At 37.6% G+C, this 18,266-nt stretch overlaps 3 protein-coding genes across 23 annotated transcripts in view; 1 reads left to right on the top strand and 2 right to left on the bottom strand.

The window, feature by feature from the left end:
* Positions 1-18,266, top strand: part of LOC120428101 (uncharacterized) — a 581,627-nt gene that overhangs the window by 27,082 nt on the left and 536,279 nt on the right. The window contains exons 3-4 of the mRNA XM_039593088.2: positions 2,307-3,611; positions 7,040-8,177. Of these exons, the coding sequence (XP_039449022.1) occupies positions 2,307-3,611; positions 7,040-8,159 (2,425 nt within the window). The 3' untranslated portion in view covers positions 8,160-8,177. The remainder of the gene's footprint in view (positions 1-2,306; positions 3,612-7,039; positions 8,178-18,266) is intronic.
* Positions 9,024-10,066, bottom strand: LOC120428244 (uncharacterized). The gene is made up of 2 exons (XM_039593227.2): positions 9,938-10,066; positions 9,024-9,569 (listed from the first exon to the last, which is right to left on the bottom strand). The coding sequence occupies exons 1-2, from the start codon at positions 9,983-9,985 to the stop codon at positions 9,063-9,065; spliced, it is 555 nt and encodes a 184-aa protein (XP_039449161.1). The 5' UTR covers positions 9,986-10,066; the 3' UTR covers positions 9,024-9,062.
* Positions 15,087-18,266, bottom strand: part of LOC120427877 (A-kinase anchor protein 200) — a 146,323-nt gene continuing 143,143 nt past the window's right edge. For all 21 annotated transcript variants that reach the window (XM_039592839.2, XM_039592858.2, XM_052707777.1 and 18 more), the window contains one exon: positions 15,087-16,386. In XM_039592839.2, coding sequence (XP_039448773.1) covers positions 16,318-16,386 — 69 coding nt within the window. In that variant the 3' untranslated portion in view covers positions 15,087-16,317. The remainder of the gene's footprint in view (positions 16,387-18,266) is intronic.

The following is an 18,266-nucleotide window of genomic DNA, read 5'->3' as shown; positions in this document are numbered from 1 at the left end:
CAATGTTTCACAATCCCTGATGAATCTGAGCGGAAAAAGTCGCCCCAAGCGTCAAGTCAATCGTTTTCCCTTCTTTGTCGGAGACATCGTACACAAGGTCCTCCTGGACATCGAAGAAGGTGGCACGGATGGTGGAGCCGTTAAGGGGTACATTCGTGACCATATTCCGCCATCTTTTATTCTGCGACTCGATGGTCCGTTCCTGATTTACCTGAGACACGACATTACCAAGCTGCCACTGTTCTACGGGCCGGTGTACGATCCGAGAGATTAGAGATGTTTGTCGAAACAATTTGTCGAAATAAATAAATGAACACTCCTTTGATTGAACTCAAGACCAGGTCTGCAAAATGTTTCCAACCCAGCGTACACATGAAGCAAACCAAAATGTCCCCTGTAAAAAGTTTGACAGTTCTCAATCTGAGGAATCAGCCTACGAAATCGGGTGTCTTCTAAAACGACCGACCAGTAAACCTACTAAGTTGGCATGCGTCGATGCAAACGTTTCAGTCGATCAATTAATCGGCAAATTAAATTGGCTTCAGTCGGGCATGCACGGAAACACACTAAGTTGGTCAAAGAATCGGTCAATGAAATACGTTTTAGTGTTGTTTACTAAATGGACTTAGGTAAATTATTGTCTGCGTTAATTTGAACCGGAATTCCTGCAATTTTCAATGTTGTAGCAAAAAGTAGCTTGTACAAAGTTTGGTAAGTATTTTCTAAGTGTTTCAATAGTCATTTTTAAGAAAAATAGGCAAGTTTATTGTTTCAAGTGTTTGTTTGTTTTTAAATGTTTTCAAGGTGATGAACCAAAACATAGTTTTGAGGTAGCGGTCCCAGCAGAAGGCCCGGCGCTTCAATTGACCATCGGTGTATTTACTTAAATCTTCTGGGGTAAGTTTTTGTTATGAAAATCGAATAAATTTTAATCACAGAACATTTGGAACTTTGTCCGGAAGTTCTAAAAAATAGACAATGATTTCTAATTCGTAAATTTATTTTTAGGTGATTGAACTAGCAGCCGAAACGTTGTAGGTATGTAATCCATTACTTTTTGGCAGCTAATTCATACGCCGGTTCCATTAAGATGCAGGTTCCCGGATTTCTCCGGGGACAGTGATTTTAATCAACCTACTAATCGGCCAACTTCGTATGATCGAGTTGGCTGATTGCGAATACCGATTCGTCGGCTTACGTCTGGGTTAAATTTCCATAAACGTATGTTGCAACATCGGCCGATTAGTCGGCTATTTCGTCAGTCGATGCATCCGACTAAACCCGATTATATTTTAGGAACAGTAGGGTGTTTTTTCTACAGGGTCAGTTCACTGCTAGCATCTGACTGTAAGCCTACTGTGTCCGTTCAACCACTGCCGCCTGACTCGTGCCGGTCGGCTGCTGGAGAATGAGAGACGTGAAAAAATGAGCTACACTCACTCAATTCGTGTCGTATGACTGACTCGTAAAATCCTCTTTAAACACTATTTTGACAATTTTAAAACAATTGAATGGTTCTAGACTGTGCAAAACACTTAAAACAACCATAACTTATATTCAAAATTACATTTCCACGCATAAATACGAACTTTTTGTGTAAAAACTTGTTTCTTTATGTGTGTGCGTGCAACGTCGAATGAGTGTTGGTCGACTACTGCCTCGCATTGCAGCTGCTCAGTGAGCTAGGGCACTCACGACTGAGTCGGGTTTGTTTATGTCACGGTTTTGCGGTTCAGTGAATGGATCTGAAAAAATCGTGTATGCGTCGCCGATTTTCGCGTCAGGACCCCTGACATTTTCAGCTCTGCTCAAGACAAAGATTCAACAAAATAAGTTGGTCAAAAGAGTGATAACAAAGCATAGAATTAGTTGTGGTAAAATTACATTCTTTCACAGTTCCTTTTATGTTCAGAAAGGAAACATAGTTATTATCTGAACTTCTATTCTGTTGGGAGTCTTGGGCAGTTCAGTCATCAGTCAACACCCACAAATTTTGAACATTTTTGTGCAATACTCCTTTAAAAAACCTTTCTAAAGATAAGGAGTAAATAATTTAAAAAAAAAACTCAATATCTACCAACAATAGTAGGTACCTCATTGCAGTAAATAAGATATGGTTTGAGGTGTTGTTGGAATAAGATCTTTTTGTTTCAGAATAACTCACTAACTGAATGCATTTATTATGATTTATCCGTGATGTCCCGTTGTGCTGTGCAAATTGCCTTTGTCGATTGTCCATCTCAGTAAATATATTCTCTTTGAATTCTCCATTAAAGAATCAAATTTATATTATTCTCCCATTCTAGCAACGAAACCGACTTCGATCGCTACTCGCACGAACTCCAGCTTGCGAACGGAATCTTCGTGGACAACAGTTTCGTCCTGAACCCGCAGTACATGAGAACGGCCCAGGAGCTGTACCGTAGCGAGGTCCAGCGGATGTCTTTCGCAAGTCAGCCCGTCGAGGCTACGCGGCAGATCAACGAGTGGGTTAGCCGGAACACGCACGGGAAAATTCCGGAAATCTTTCCAAGTACCGTCGATAGCAACACGGTGATGGTTATTGCGAGTGCGCTGTACTTTAAGGCCCTGTGGGAGGAGATGTTCATTGAGGGTGCTACGAGGCCGAGGGATTTCTACCCTGAGGGTAGAAACGGCAGCTCGATTAAGGTGGACATGATGGCCCACGGTGGATGCTTCCCGTTTTATGATTCGCCCGAGTTGGGTGCCAAGATCTTGGGGATTCCGTACAAAAGCAACCATTCGACAATGTACGTTATCAAGCCGAACAATTCCAACCGGTTGGCCTTGCAAGAACTGATCGCGATGCTAAGTGGTCCCACCGTTGATGAGCTAATCAATCGAATGAGGAAAACTACGGCGGTTATTTTGTTTCCAAAGATGCACGTTTCCAGCACGTTGAACCTGAAAAAAACGCTCAAGACTTTAGGCGTAAAATCGCTGTTCAGCTCTAGTAAAAGTGACCTTTCTAAAATATTCTCCCCTGCTTCTGAAGAGAACAGCATTGCCGCACGACCTGCCGTAAACCTGCCAGATCAGAAGAATTCCTCAAAGAAGAAGCAAAAAGATCCCCACAATGACAAGTTGATCTTTTCCCGCATCGATGGCAACGAAACGAACGAGATCGTACCCACTGAACAACCCACAACGGAGTTGCCAACCACTCTCCTGGACACGACTCTCCTCGACGAAACCGATCCGACCACGACGCCCACCAAGAAGTGCCGTCGACTTCAGCCACGTGACGTGTCCTACAAGGTGCCCAGCGAAAGCAAGAACAAACCGAACCCGCTGACCAGCAAGGACTTCTTCCTGAAGAAACGCATCGTCAAAGAGACCGCCGGCAAAAAGTCGCACCGTTCCCGGCGGGACACCGAGCAAGCGGCCATGCTGTTCGTGAGCGATGCCATCCACAAGGTCGACCTGGAAATCAACGAGCGGGGCACGGAGGGAGGCGCCGCGACGGCCATCACCCTCAACCGGTCCGGGACGAATGTGGTGTTCCGGGCGGACGAACCGTTCCTGCTGCTCATCCGGAGCGACAAGACGAAGCTGCCCCTGTTCTTTGGTGCCGTGTACGATCCTAGTGCGTGAGGGGTCGTGTTAGGAACTCTTAAATCTATAGATTTCAAATAGTGTACGTTAGATTTGTAGAAGTTAATTTAATTTGTGATAAATACCAGTGGAAAAACATAAATGTGATTTTACGCAGCTCACTTCGAAACATTATCCCTTTTGCATTGCAATTAAACATAATATGATAAGAATCATATAAACTAACAAACAACAAGTTTAATGGAACCAGTGGAACAAAATTGATATAATTGGCAACACTAACCGAAAAAAAATTAAAAGAAATAAAATCATACAATCCAAAAACGTTATTTCCATTACACGGAGAGACTGGCCGGGCAAATCTAAGAAAATCTTGGTTAATTTAACTAAAAGTATGGGTTAATTTTTTACACAGCTTTTTTTCAACAATCGATTGTTGATTTTGTTAACCCGAAATTGCTGACCACCGGTAATTAAAAATTAACTAAAAAAATATTTGGAATTGCCATTTTTGTTGGTTAAATGGCCGAAAAAAATTCTAGCAGTCGACTGCTAGAATATTTTTTTCAGAAAATTAACTAAAAATGTCTTGTTTTCAGTTGAAATATTGTGGAATATTCTGTTAAAAACTGGCTGGGAAATGTTTTTCAACTATTTTTCAACAATTTTTTTTCGTTGTATCAACCGAAATATTTTTGCATGCAGCAAATCATTAGTTTTTTATAACAAAACATTTCTTAAATAGACATAATTTATGTAAGTGTTGATATATATTTTCTTTCATTATCTAACGATATAGGCTGGGCCGAATTTCTAGCTATATTTTAACTTTTGTCTTACTTGAATACAGAAAAATATTCGTACATGCAGTCAATAATTAGCTGCTGTTAGCAATATTTTTATTGAATTTGCAGTAAATTTTGTAATAATGCCTCACAAATTAATGCTGAGTGTTTTTATTTTCGCATTTATTCTGCCTAAAAATTTAACGTTTTGTACTAATTTGTTTTTTTTTTTGCATGAAGTTGTTAAGTTACTGTTAAAAAGCATCAAAACAAAACTTTTTTTAACTGTTGTTATAAAACATGTAAAGTTTGATTAATGTTTTAAAAAATTACGTTGCATTAAACTAAAAATAATGGAAAAGCATATTACAAATGTTGTTAAACATATTTAAAAAAGATGTTAAATTTAACATGAATTCCTGAAAAATAGAAATCGAGCAAAATTTTCACCAAGTTTTAAGCTTATATTTTTATTATGTTGTATAAAATTAAGTGTTGTATCCACTTACCATCACTGTGAAATCATCCGATAAGTCATCATCATCTACAATGGTCTCAGGTTTAGTTATTTTTCTTGTGGTTGGACACAGAATTTTCACTAAAGTGAACCTTTTGCTGCAAATAGACATGTGAAATGTATTAGTAATTTAATACAAAATTCTTAATTTCGGCTATAAACTGAAAAAAGGAACGTAAATAAATGAAATTATATTGAGGAAAGAAGAAATATCAATAATGCTACTTACCAAGGTTGCATTAATTTAACAATTACTTTTGGCAACAAACTTTCATTGCATTTGATTCAATTTATTCAACGTACTCCGATTCCTGAAAAAAATATTTTGAGTTTTACTTACCAGTTTATTGAGCAGTCGTATTGCAACAAAACTTTCAAGATAATAATTATCTTCTTTTATATTTTTTATATATTTTTATTTTTTTTATATTTTACTTCATCTCTATTTTATATGTTGCGTACACATGGCATTTCTATGTATTTTATAATTGATGATTCTGAAAAAAAAATTGTTCATTAAGATTTTATCCGTCGTTAGCACGAAGCTTTTTAATGATTCAGTTTTCTAATAAGAATCACATTAGATAAATTATTGTGCAAAAATAAACCCTAACTTACTTGGATTAACCAACATTTTGTTAAATTTGCCCGCTGCTCTATCCGTGAAGAGTCGGCCCGCTTTTCCCTTCTATTGCCCTCTCGTTCCATCAAACATTCTTCTAACGTGTTCAACTCACTCGCATTGGAGGTCCTCATGGCGAAGGTCGTCCTCTTGCTCTTCATAGTTTATCACCTGCAAAGAAATCATCAACAAACCTACTCACCAATTCCACCTCCCCAGTTGCAACACTTTGATGTGCCACTTCAACATTAGCTAAATAGTGTAATTTTCACCTTTCACATCCTCTCACTTCATAATTAACAACACAAACTCAACAAATCGACTGCTCTCGTTCGAATCCTGACTTCAAATGACAGACGTAAACAAACCCAAGTTCATCTTTTAAATATTCAACCAAATGTAAATTATATTCAACCAACAAAATTATTGATTTTCCTAAAACCAAAGCTAACAGTCGAGCACGTTCATTCGAGTTCGGGAAATCTGTTAGCTTTTTGCCTCCAGCATTTTCAACAGACAGGTTATTAAATTAATACTAAATTTTAGTTATTTTAACGGAATATTGGCAGTAACAAGTACGTTTTTGTTAAAATTTACGAAAGTAAAATCAACAATTTTAATTGTTAAAATTTCTGGGCACGGTCTCTCCGTGTAGAAGACAGCGCTATAAATTTGCATATTTCTCTGAGCCTCTGAATAACCTTACCTTACCTTACCTTACCTTACCTTACCTTACCTTACCTTACCTTACCTTACCTTACCTTACCTTACCTTACCTTACCTTACCTTACCTTACCTTACCTTACCTTACCTTACCTTACCTTACCTTACCTTACCTTACCTTACCTTACCTTACCTTACCTTACCTTACCTTACCTTACCTTACCTTACCTTACCTTACCTTACCTTACCTTACCTTACCTTACCTTACCTTACCTTACCTTACCTTACCTTACCTTACCTTACCTTACCTTACCTTACCTTACCTTACCTTACCTTACCTTACCTTACCTTACCTTACCTTACCTTACCTTACCTTACCTTACCTTACCTTACCTTACCTTACCCAAACCCAAGGGTGGCCCATTCTCATATTGTTCTTAAGTACGCCGCCAAAGATCGTCCTAAGCACTCGTTGAGAACAACCGGTCTTATAAGCGTTTCGAAATTTGTTTTAGGGTCATTCACAAATACCGTAATAGCAAAAAAATCAAACGAGTGCCCCCTCCTTCTGCAGAGCCTGGGCACGCTACTGAATTCGGATTAATCTTTGTCCAATGATTCCTTTTGTCTTGCCCAAATCAATGATTTTGCAATATTGGTTTTTTCCATTTTCCATTTTCATGAAATTTTGGAATATTCTGCGATTTCGAATTGAGGCAACCTTTTTTTAATGATGGCTACAAGAGCTATAAATCACACCATCGGTATAGAATCTTTATTTTTAATCCTCGTTTCATTTCACTCATGATCATGATCCCACCAAAGGTAGATAAATCTTCAAATTTTATCACCAATTTCCCACTCCCCTTCTCGCAGCGCACCCGTGGAAGTGGACATCGGCAACGCAATTTTCGCCCAGCGTGGCCAGCAATTTGGCGAGCGGTATCAAAAGCTGGCCGAACAACTGTACCAGACGAAGCTGGAGCATGTGGACTTTGCCCACCAACCACAACAGGCCACCTCCACCATCAACCAGTGGGTCCGCAAGCAAACGCGGGGCAAAATTCCGGAAATTGTGTCCCAACTGAACGCAGACACGTTGATGGTTATCGCGAATACGTTGTTCTTCAAAGCCGAATGGGAGGAACCGTTCCTGAAGGATGGCACCAAGATGAAGCCGTTTTACCCGAACGGACCGAATGGGGCCAGTCGGAATGTGACGACGATGGTCCATGGGGGATGTTTCCCGTATTACTACTGGAAGGAGGCGGACACGAAGGTGCTGGGAATTCCGTACAAGAAGAACAACACCATGTACGTGTTCTTGCCGAATGATTCGGACCGGTTCAAACTGGCGCGACTGCAACCCCTGCTGACTGCACAAACCATTAACGACATCATTTCCAAGATGGTGGTCAAGACCGTGTCGGTTCAGTTCCCCAAGATGCACCTGATCAACTCGTTCAACCTGAAACAAGTGCTCGAACAACTCGGAGTGTACCGCGTGTTTGACCACTCAAACACCGACCTGTATCGCATTCTGCCCGGCTACGAACGGTTCGACGGATCGGAGTCCGAGGACATCTTCGACCTGCTCTCCGACACCGTGGAGAACGCCATCGCCGACCTGAAGCACGAGTATCCCAACTGTAGCCCGTTTGAAAAGGATGTCGAAGGTAGACCTAGCTGCGAAAAGTCGAAACTCTGCCGCTACGGAGGAGGCACCTGCATGTGCTGCCCAAAAACGTACGACAGCTCCCGGAAACGTCGGGCCACCGAGCAACCCCAACCGCTGTACGTGAACGAAATCGTGCACAAGGTGGACGTCGTGGTCAACGAGAAGGGAACCGAGGGTGGTGCCGTGACGGCCACCCTGCTGGACCGAATCACCGCGCAGGCCACCTTCCGCGCGAACGGACCGTTCCTGGTGATTGTGCGCGATGAAATGACGAAGCTGCCGCTGTTTTATGGCAATGTGTTTGACCCATCGGTTTGAGCGGGTGGTTGAAGCAACGTTCCTATATATCCGAAACACTCCTTATTTTTCGATGATTCGAAGAAACGATATAAAAATTGGTAATGCATTTCAAGCACCATATTTCAATTGCTCTCTTGAGAATAGATTTTATTCATACTCATGTTTTTTCTAGATTCTTGTTGGCTATTTTAATGCTCAGTTGACTATTATTATAACAGAACAAGCTGCAGTAGACTTTATTTTATGTAACCATCACCTCATGACCGAATAAAACAATGAATAAACAAAGATTCTGCTCTTTTTTATCACAGCCTAAAAGCTATTACCTTTTTTTCTCATAAAACTAATATTTATCAAAATTTGAACATTGTAAACAAGTGTGAACAAACTGTAGAGTCGCCACGGGGAAAACTTGAGACATGACATTCCGGACGCAGCACCATCGCTGCCGATCATAAACTTACCAACCACCCACTAACCTGATGTCCGCTTCCGTCGTGTCCTGTTCCGGATTCCTCCAACCGGTTCCAGCACAATTCAATCACACTCACACCTCCGCGCCAAACGTTCATTCTCAACTGGCCACAGCGTAAACATAAACACGCGCCTCTTTTCATTCGCTGTCAAAACTAGATTAAATTTTCAAAACAACCTATCCCTCATAGGTTTCCTATGCAGATAGGGCCTTTTGAAAATTTAATCGAGAAAATCAAGTACACGCTTCTGTAAGTACTATTCTGCTTCGGGTTATTATTACCCAGTTAAAATATTTATACATTTTTTTTGAAAGAAGAAGCTTCTACCGCTTCTCATACAAACAATACATAATATATTTTCTCAATTGACTCCAGTATCAGAAAGAAAAATAAACAAGAAAAATCCAATATAACTCAAGTAACATTTATTCCCCAAACCCAAACCCTACTTGTCCACCTCCGCACTCCCGCCCACTTCCTCCAGCAGCCGAATCATTTCACCCAACCGGGCGCGATCCATTTCGAACCGCACCTGTTGCAGGCGCTGATCTTTGCCCCGACAGTTGAGTGCCACCGTCGCGATCTGTTCCCGCACCGACGCCAGACTGCTGTTGCCCATGATCCACTTGACGTCCCAATCGAACGACTCCATCAGTGGGTGCGCCTTGGCGTTGACCTCGTTGATCAGGAACTGGGCCACTTCCGGTTTGCGCTGCTCGAGCACGTCCACGAGGGTGGCCTGCGTCGCGGCAGTCAGGTTGGAAAAGTGCGCTCGCAGCTCGGCTTCGGTAAGCTCGTTGAGGCAGTACTGGCGAAAGAGGTTCTCGACCAGTTTCAGGGTCACGGTCAGGTCATCGCCGGCACTTGGGACGTTTAGCAGGGTGGATAGCTTCTGTTTGGTGGATGGAGCTTTTGGAACTTCCAGAAGGTAGTCGATCAGAAGGTGAACGGTCTGGAAATTTAAAAGCACGTTTTAGGCATTCGCATCACATGGTTTTTAAGTCTGATTATGACGACCAGATGTCTCGCGTGTCGAGCGATCGTTTATATCGTTTCAACTAACACAAACTTAACTTGCATGCAAGCTGATGATGGTAAAATGAGGATGAGGTTATTATCATCAATTTATTTTATGTTTACAATTCAATTTAAACTGAATCTACATTAAACTTATTGAGCTAATAATTTTCAAAAAAATATTTAAATTGTGAGTGAAATAATAATCTACATTCAATTATAATGTTCTTCTATTATACACTAGTTTCCAACTTTTTAAAAATCACTTGCAATGAAATAATAATAACATGAATCTTTACTCACCAGGCCAAAATTGTGTTCGCTAGTAACGTTGATTAGTAAATCATGCATGTCTAGTGTTTTAAAATACAACAAATTGTTCTCGAAATGTGGAGACCGAAAAAATGTAATCAATGATCAAACGTAAACAACTACAAACTTGACACATAAACGATATTTATATTTTGTTTGATATTGCAGGGATTCTCATGATATCATATTTTGATTTTAACTTTAAAAAATTCTTGGTTGTCATAAGTTTTTATAGAACTGAAAATTCCAAATTAGGGGAAGGTGGGGCAAGACGACCATATGGAGCAAGAGGAACAATCGCTCGTACGGCTGTAATTTTTACAATTTTGATTATTTCCAGTATGAGGAATTGTTGCTAGCAATGCAATTAGCTGATTCTACTACCACATAACCGCCAAAACGACGTGAACGCCACGGAGCATAAGATTTAATGAAGTTTTTTTTACAAACCTTTGTTTTCTTATAATATTTGGAAAGTACAAAATAAGGCTTTGGGTTCGTTTTAAGGCTCATTTTATCAAAATGCAATTTTTCCTAGATCAGTAGTGTCCCTACCAATGACTTGCACCTATTATAAAGTATGACATGTAGACATGTTATCCTACGCTTAGGGGCATGGGGGCAGAATGGTCCGCCTAAGTAAAATGCGCCAAAAACCATAGAAAACATAAAAATTTATGAATTCAGTGTAGTAGGCTTATGCTTTGGGATGGTCCCTTCAATGTTGTATACTTTGTTGATGAAAATTTTTAGCTTGAAACTATTTTTAATGCAATTTAAAAAAATGAGTTTTTCGCCTACTTTTCCAGGGTGCGGGGCAGAATGGACCACCTTAGAAAACAAGCCATTGCGTCTAATACAACGTTGAAGGGAGATAAGAAATGACTTAAGGGGTTACATACATGTAGAAAATCACAAAATTTCATATTACAGAAAATTTATTAAATCCACTTAAAAGATGATTTTCAATCACACCTGAAAGTTTCATGAAGATATTTCATGATTTAACTGAGTTAGAGATGATTTAAGCTCAGAATTTTGCCATGCGCAAAGCCAACTATCTAACTTTCTGAGCGTTTTTCACTGAACACCAAGTTGATTTACGGGTGCCACGATATCTTGGGATGGGATAGACCAAATTGGCTGAAATTTTGGGTGGAGACTCCTAAGACATGTCCCGTGTGCATGACGAAGCCCGATTTTGAAATCTTGAATTTTCAAAAAAAAAACAAAAATCAAAAACTGGCGATTTTTCATTTGAAAAACAGAAAAATATTTTTATCTTTTTTTAAAATAAACTTTTTGAAAATCGGGCTTCGTCATGCATACGGGACCGGTTAAACGAGTTTTCACCAAAATTTTGAGCCGATTTGGTCAAAGCAATGTTGAGATATCGTGGCACCCGTTTTCTGAAACTGCTAACTTCAAATAGCTATATCTCGGCAATGATTCAACGAAATGTCTTCAAATTTGTTTTGTTAATAGATGCAAATGTATATTTTAATGCCCTAAAAACAGTTTTTGAAAAAAACTTTAATTGTGTGTGCAAACCGACCTCTGACATTTTTGCCGATTTACATGTATGTAACCCCTTAAGGGACCTTTCTAACATAGTTTCCATGAAGTTAGACCACTTTTATGAAAATAGTCACTTACCAAAACAAACGTTTTTGAAAATAATTTTAATATGTTGTAATAAGAAACTATTTTTACAAATAAGCATCAAAACAAGTAAAAAATCAACTAATGTTGCATAACACGTGATTTGTGAAGCTACCAGGAGTGAATTGATTGTTTTTATAAGGCAGGAAAAGGGTTGTCCATACTGCCCCCAAGTGAATTTTAATTTAACACTTCCACCACCAAGCCTCTAAATGATTGAAGGTTCCGTTGTTGTTTGCTTAAGGGGTTACATACATGTATATCGGCAAAAAAGTCAGAGGTTAGTATGAGCGTACTCTTCAACTTTTTTAAATTCTTTTTTCAGCGCATTAAAATATACATTTTCACCTACTAACAAAACCAATTTGAAGATATTTGGATGCATCATTACCGAGATAAAGCAATTTCAAGTTAGCAGTTTCAAAAAACGGGTGCCTCGATATCTCAACACTATCTTGACCAAATCGGCTTAAAATTTTGGTGAAGACTCTTTAACAGATTCCGTGTGCATGACGAAGCCCGATTTTCAAAAAGTTTACTTTAAAAAAAGATAAAAATATTTTTGTGTTTTTCATATAAAAAATTGTTGGTTTTTGATTTTTTGTATTTTTTTAAAAAGCAAATTTTAAAAATTGGGCTTTGTCATGCACACGGTATACATCTTGAGAGTCTTCACCTCAAATTTCAGCCAATTTGGTCCATCCCATCTCGAGATATCGTGGCACCCGTAAATCAACTCGCGGTTTAGAGAAAAACGCCAACAAAGTTTGACAGCCCCCTTTGCGCATGGCAAAATTTTGAGATTAAATTGTCTCTTACTCAGTTTAACCATGAAATATCTTCATGAAACTTTCAGGAGTGATTCATAATCATCTTTCGAGTGGATTTATCAAATATTCTGTAATATAAAATTTTGTGATTTTCTACATGTATGTAACCCCTTAAGCAGTATACGCACTTCGGAAGGAACCGGTCAAGAAAAAAATCAAATGGGCAGCAGCGGCAGCGCAAGCAAGTCAGAGAGAGTGAAGAAAATCCCCAAGAAATCGCTCCCTCTCTTTTGTTCTGCTGTTCGTAAAGCTGTTTCTTGACCCCTTTGCTTCCGATCTGCATACTAGCCTTTACCTTGGTAGTAACATCGAGTACCGTAAACTGGGGTCAATCGGGACACATGAGGCGAATTGGGACAGCAGTTTTAACCATGTTGGAGCACAATATTTTCATTTTTCTGGTTGGTTTCGGTTAGAACAGACTCAGGCCAACAAAATGTGTACATTCATTTCCTAATTTAAAAGCTTAAAGTGCTTTAAAAACTGCTGTCCCTATTCAGACTGTAGTCCCGATTCACCCCAGATTACGGTAACATTATAAGCATTGAACAAACTTTTCAAACAATCCTACTTTTCAGAAAGCTTATTTAAATACCTCTAAACAACATTTGCGTGGTTTTGTCAATAAATTTACATTTAGGATCATAGTTCGAAAAATACAATGAAATCAAACGTCGTTTTCGGTATGGTGATATTATTAGACGTCCTTTATGAGAACCTTGCCTTACAAAACCAAGGGCTTCACGAACGGCAGAACAAAAGAGAGGGAACGTTTTCTTGGGGCTTTTCTTCACCCTTTCTGGCTTGCTTTCGCTACCACTGCTTCTCATTTGAAATTTTTCTTGACCGGTTTCTTCCGAAGTGCATACCTTACATAAATTGGAAAGGGTTTTCCACATGAAGTTGAAATAATTTTCAATTGAAAAAAATGTTTTGACATTTTGAGAAAGACACGTTCCAATTTTAAAAGCGAGTCCACGAGCAAAGCATACCAATCTCGCATCGACCTCACCAATCTGCCTGAAATTTTCAGGGATTGTTTGTACATAACTATAAAACTAGCATCTGGTCAAAATATGAACACTCCAGGTCAACGGGAAGTGGGGCGAATCGGGACACAAAATTTTATGGTTTATTAACGTCAAAAATCTTAAAAAGGTTGTAACTTGGCCAAACCCGCCAAACCTCAATTAAATTTCAAAATTCAAAATGTATCTAAAAAGGCTTAAAAATCCATCAAATTGTGGGGTGAAGCATCCAAATTGATTAAATCTAAAGTGAGTTATTGGCATTTTAGTGAAAAATTGCACAATTTTCAAACTCAAATCAAAAGGTGTTCCATCCAGATATCAACTCGATTCGACCTACAGCTTATAGGGGACATCTGAGACTGATAACGCTTTGGGTACAGCAGTTTAACACATAAAATAGACACTTTTACTTTTAGTGATATTTTTGCCCGGAAATGCGTTCTTATTCAAATAACGTAACATAAAAAATTATAATTTTGAAACAGCAAACGAGTCAATGACATTTTTTTTCTCGAATAATAAAAACACGAAAACCCGACTATTTTTCTAATGTTTTCCACTTTATTTCGTTTATTTTGATTCTTGTGTTGTTGGTTGCTGAAATTGGTTGTTGTCTTTTTTCCCTCCCCGACATGAGTACATGTGGTTTGGATGTGATTTTAACCGGTAATTTTCCTGCTGTTTTGCGCTCTTTTGTTCTGCGTGTTGTTGTTAGTAAGTTAGTGTTGTTGGTTGTAGGTGTGCTTGTGTTAGTAGTAGCCTGGATTTGCGCTTACCCTTCTTACTTGCTTGCAAGTGCTGCTGCTTCTGCTTCCACTTTTTTTAAAAGATGCGTTCTTCACTCCTTACTCTTGCTCTCATTTCTATACAACCGTGTTTTTTTTTACTTTTGTGATTTCGTTTCGTTTTTTTTTCTTTGATCAGTTAATTATATACTTTTTGTGTAATTTCCATATTTATTTAAAAATTGACATATCGACATTATACAATTCCCATTACGACGGCGTTGTCTTTTCAAGATTTGTGGCTGTTTGTTATCTGTCTTTGTGTTAATTTTGTGTGTGTATTTTTGTCTTGCGCGCTCATTGATCCCGAAACGGAGGTAAAAATTTACGATAAATTTCTTTCTCTTTTTTGTATATAACTCGATTAGACCTTCGGTGTGTGATGGCAGTCTTTTTTGCGTGGCGAATATCGCTCGTTCGCTGGGATTAGATTCTGCTCGCTGCGCACAATCGCGCGAGTTAAATATGCTTCCTAGAAAAAATGGCTTTCTCATGCTCGAAAAAGGGCGTCCGTTTTTCCACCTGCGCTCAAAAGCATGGGTGGGACGACGTTGTGTAAATCGCGTGTGTGAAAATGTCGGTCGGTTAAAAATGGCTCTTTTAAAAACGGTATGATTGGATGATTCGCTCCGCGTCGGGATGCGCTGTCGTTTCGGTTTGTGTTTTGTTTTTTTATTGTTAGTTTTTTTTTTGCTAGTATGGGTGAAATTTGTTTTAAAAACTACAGTTAGTTTGTCGTGACATGTACCTATGAAAAATTTGGATTAAATATGGAGTTGCAGTTTCGATACGGCTAGAATTATGAAACGTTCTTTCACTACCAGCAAAAAAATGTGTTTCCACCTTTATTCATCAATTTTCCTTTCTTTGAAATAGAATTTACAACAAAGATAAAAGAAAAGAACTTACACTTATGTTTACATTTTTTTTCTTCGAAAAAAGTTTAGCTTTATAGGATAATTTATCAATTATCAATTAAACTATAAATAGTGATCCTTTTACATTTATAAGGTTGCGCCCTACTAAAAAGCGAAGACTGGGAACAGCTAGAAGACGGAACAAGTTTGCTTCAAACTGTGTTTTTTCTTTCCTTCCTTCTTTCTTTCTTTCAGCGAACGAGATAGAGAGAGATCATCGTCTAGCTTTTCCCATGCTTCCCACCCTCAAAATTATTTGCTTCTATGCCGCTACGCTTTCAGTAATAATATCCCAAGATTCGTGTCAATCTCCCTAGTGGAAAAAGAAATTTTCTCGCTCCCACTTTTCTGCAATCATATCTTTTATTTGCTCTCGTTTTGCTTTTATTTTGTAAAAATGGACAATGCAATTATGGACATTCAGTAATAATTATCAATAAACTTGCAGCAAGATTTACTCTCCATTTTAACTTCCTCCTCCTTCTTCCTCTTCTTTTTTTTCGCTAAACTTAAAACAAACATGTGGTGCCTCTGCCTTACAACTTACCAAAAAACGAAAGAAAAGTAAAGTTTCAACTCTCAAGCAATCTTCGTCCTTTTACATGCTTCCTTCTCCTGCTCTAACTCGCTACTTCTTCTACTTTGAAAGTGTGTGTATTTGTGTGTTGTTGGTGTGAAGTTTTTTCTTTAAATATTTTTATAAAATTAATTATAATATAACTTTGAAGGTTTTTAAAAATATGTAAAAAAGTTTTCCCCCCTCTCTCTGTGTCTCTTCCGCGAACCCACGCACTGCTTTTTACCCCTTCTTTTTCTAAAAGGGAAATGCAGCGTGAGCTCGCGGATTCGAAAGGGGGTTGATGTTGTTGTTGCTTTTGCTGTTGCGGTAAATGCTCCTTTCCGTTTTCGTTCAAGTTCTGCGCTGGTTAGTTTTTGCTTCTTTTTATTAAATTCGATCACAACAATGCGTTTTCAAATCTTCTTCCTCTTTCTTGTAGTAGGTTTTTTTTCCTCTGCTTGCTTGCTTGTGATTCTAGATTCTTCCTGTTGTTGTTTGTTTTTCGCTTTCTCCCTCGCGCGTGTGTTGTTTAGTGTTACGATTATAATTAATTAATTAATAATTAATAATAATAATAATCAATAGATTTATTCAGCTGTTACTTCTGCTGCTGGCGGAGGTTGCTGAAGCTGGGCTGCCTTCTCTGGAATTTTCTCCTGGAAAGAAAAGCAGATAAAAGGAAGAATGTTTAAAATTGGTTATAAAAAAAAAATTCATTTATTGTTAAATGGGTTTTAAACTCTCGTTTTCTAAAGCTATCTCAGATCCAAAGAAAAGAATTTCTTTGCAACAAGCAGAAAAAAATAGAGGACGGTCTGCTCTCATAGCTGCAGCCAAGATAGTTCAAGAAAAAACTGCATAAGGTCGTCAGTTCAAACACTGGGGTGGAAGGTTCCTTGGAGTAGAAAGAGGTTTGGGTGCTCTCCCCATTCAAGCCTTCGGACTCCTAGGTTCGAGCAGAAACTTGCAATAGAGCCCACAAAAGACCCGGGGGTCGTTAATGTGGATGGTTTGATTTTGAGGGCAGATGTCCAATTAAAAAAAAAAAAATTCAGGAAATTAAAACAAGATCTAGACTTCAAAATTTCCAAAATTAAAAAAAAAAACTTTATCATTTGAAAATCAGAAAAAAAATGGAAATTAAAAAAAATGTAAAATTGGCAAATTAGGAATTTAAGAAATAAGAATATGAGGCAAATAAAAAAATAAGAATAAAAACTTAAAAATAAGAAAATTTTAACATTCCAAAATTTTTAAATTTAAAACCACAAAAAATTAAATAACAAAACTCAATAAGTTCAAAATTATAACACTCTTAGGTTTTAAATAAAAACAATATAACTATGATGCAATAAAAAAAATCAAATGTTTACACTTTTCCATTTTGTTGGTTTCGAAGTTTTAATATTTTTTTTATTGAAAACATAAGAGTGATAAAATTTAAAACCTATTTAATTTTGTTGTTTGAATTTATGTAGTTTTACTGCCGTTCTACGCATAATTGTCCCATGTCAGTTTTGGACGATTTTGACTTTATGACATTTATGAGTTTAGTTTGGTGTGTACTTTAAGAAAAACACATAAAATCTGGTACTTTGTTCGGAAACTCATTAAAAACAACACCAAGTCTGTTTGTCCCATCGTTAAACTTCTACGCATAATTGTCCCACCAAGTATTATCTTACACAGAATCATTGGTTTTACTAAACGTTATTTCTTGTTTACCTGTTGTATAGCAAGAGAATCACAAATAAGGGTTATAAACTGCTAACTGGGGCGCTTAGGGACACATAGGGCGAATAGGAACCCACGGGACAATTATGCGTAGAAACACAGAAATCGGTCGAAAAATTTCAATCGCGTTTTTCTCAGTTGCACTTTTTTGAACATGGGACAATTATGCGTAGAACGGCAGTTTAGGTAATAAAAAATAAATAAATTGTATTTTCAAATTAAACAAAAAAAAAATATGAGTATTAGAAAATAACAACATTCAGGAATTGGAAAAAGAAAAAAAAATCAAATTAGAAAATCTAGATTACTTTTTCAAAACAACCAATGCACCATGGGTTTCCTTTGTACATAGGACTTTTTGAAAAAGTCAGCAAGAAATAAGAAAACTGACAAAAAAATAAAAATGAAAAAATTAGAAAATACGAAAACTAAAAAAAGAAAACATGACAAATTAAAACAAATATTTTTTATTTTCAAATCCCCCTCTTTAAGTGTCTACGTGGTTTAAAGATAGCCAATTAAAAAAATAAAACAAGAAAATTAAAAAAAAATCTGACGTTCAAAAATTTCTAAAACTTGAAAATTGAAGAAAACAGAATTAGGAATTAAAAATTTCGAAAAATCAAAAAAATTAGTTTTTTTTTAATTCAAAGTTGAAGACAAACGAAAACTCGAATAATAATATTTAAATTTAAAATGTTTAAATTGAAGAAAACTAAATTAGAAAATTGCTAAATGTTAAATTCCTTAATTTTCAAACTCTAAAATTCAAAAATTCAAGAATAAAAAATCAAAAATTGAA

This window comes from Culex pipiens, chromosome 2, assembly GCF_016801865.2.
Source record: "Culex pipiens pallens isolate TS chromosome 2, TS_CPP_V2, whole genome shotgun sequence".
NCBI lineage: Eukaryota > Metazoa > Arthropoda > Insecta > Diptera > Culicidae > Culex > Culex pipiens.
This window is presented reverse-complemented; position numbering and strand designations above follow the sequence as displayed.

Coding starts and splice junctions, on each gene's coding strand:
- LOC120428244 (XM_039593227.2), bottom strand. CDS start 9,985: ATGCATGATTTACTAATCAACGTTACTAGCGAACACAATTTTGGCCTG. Junction 9,570..9,937: donor GCGAACACAATTTTGGCCTG/GTGAGTAAAGAT, acceptor TTAAATTTCCAG/ACCGTTCACCTTCTGATCGA.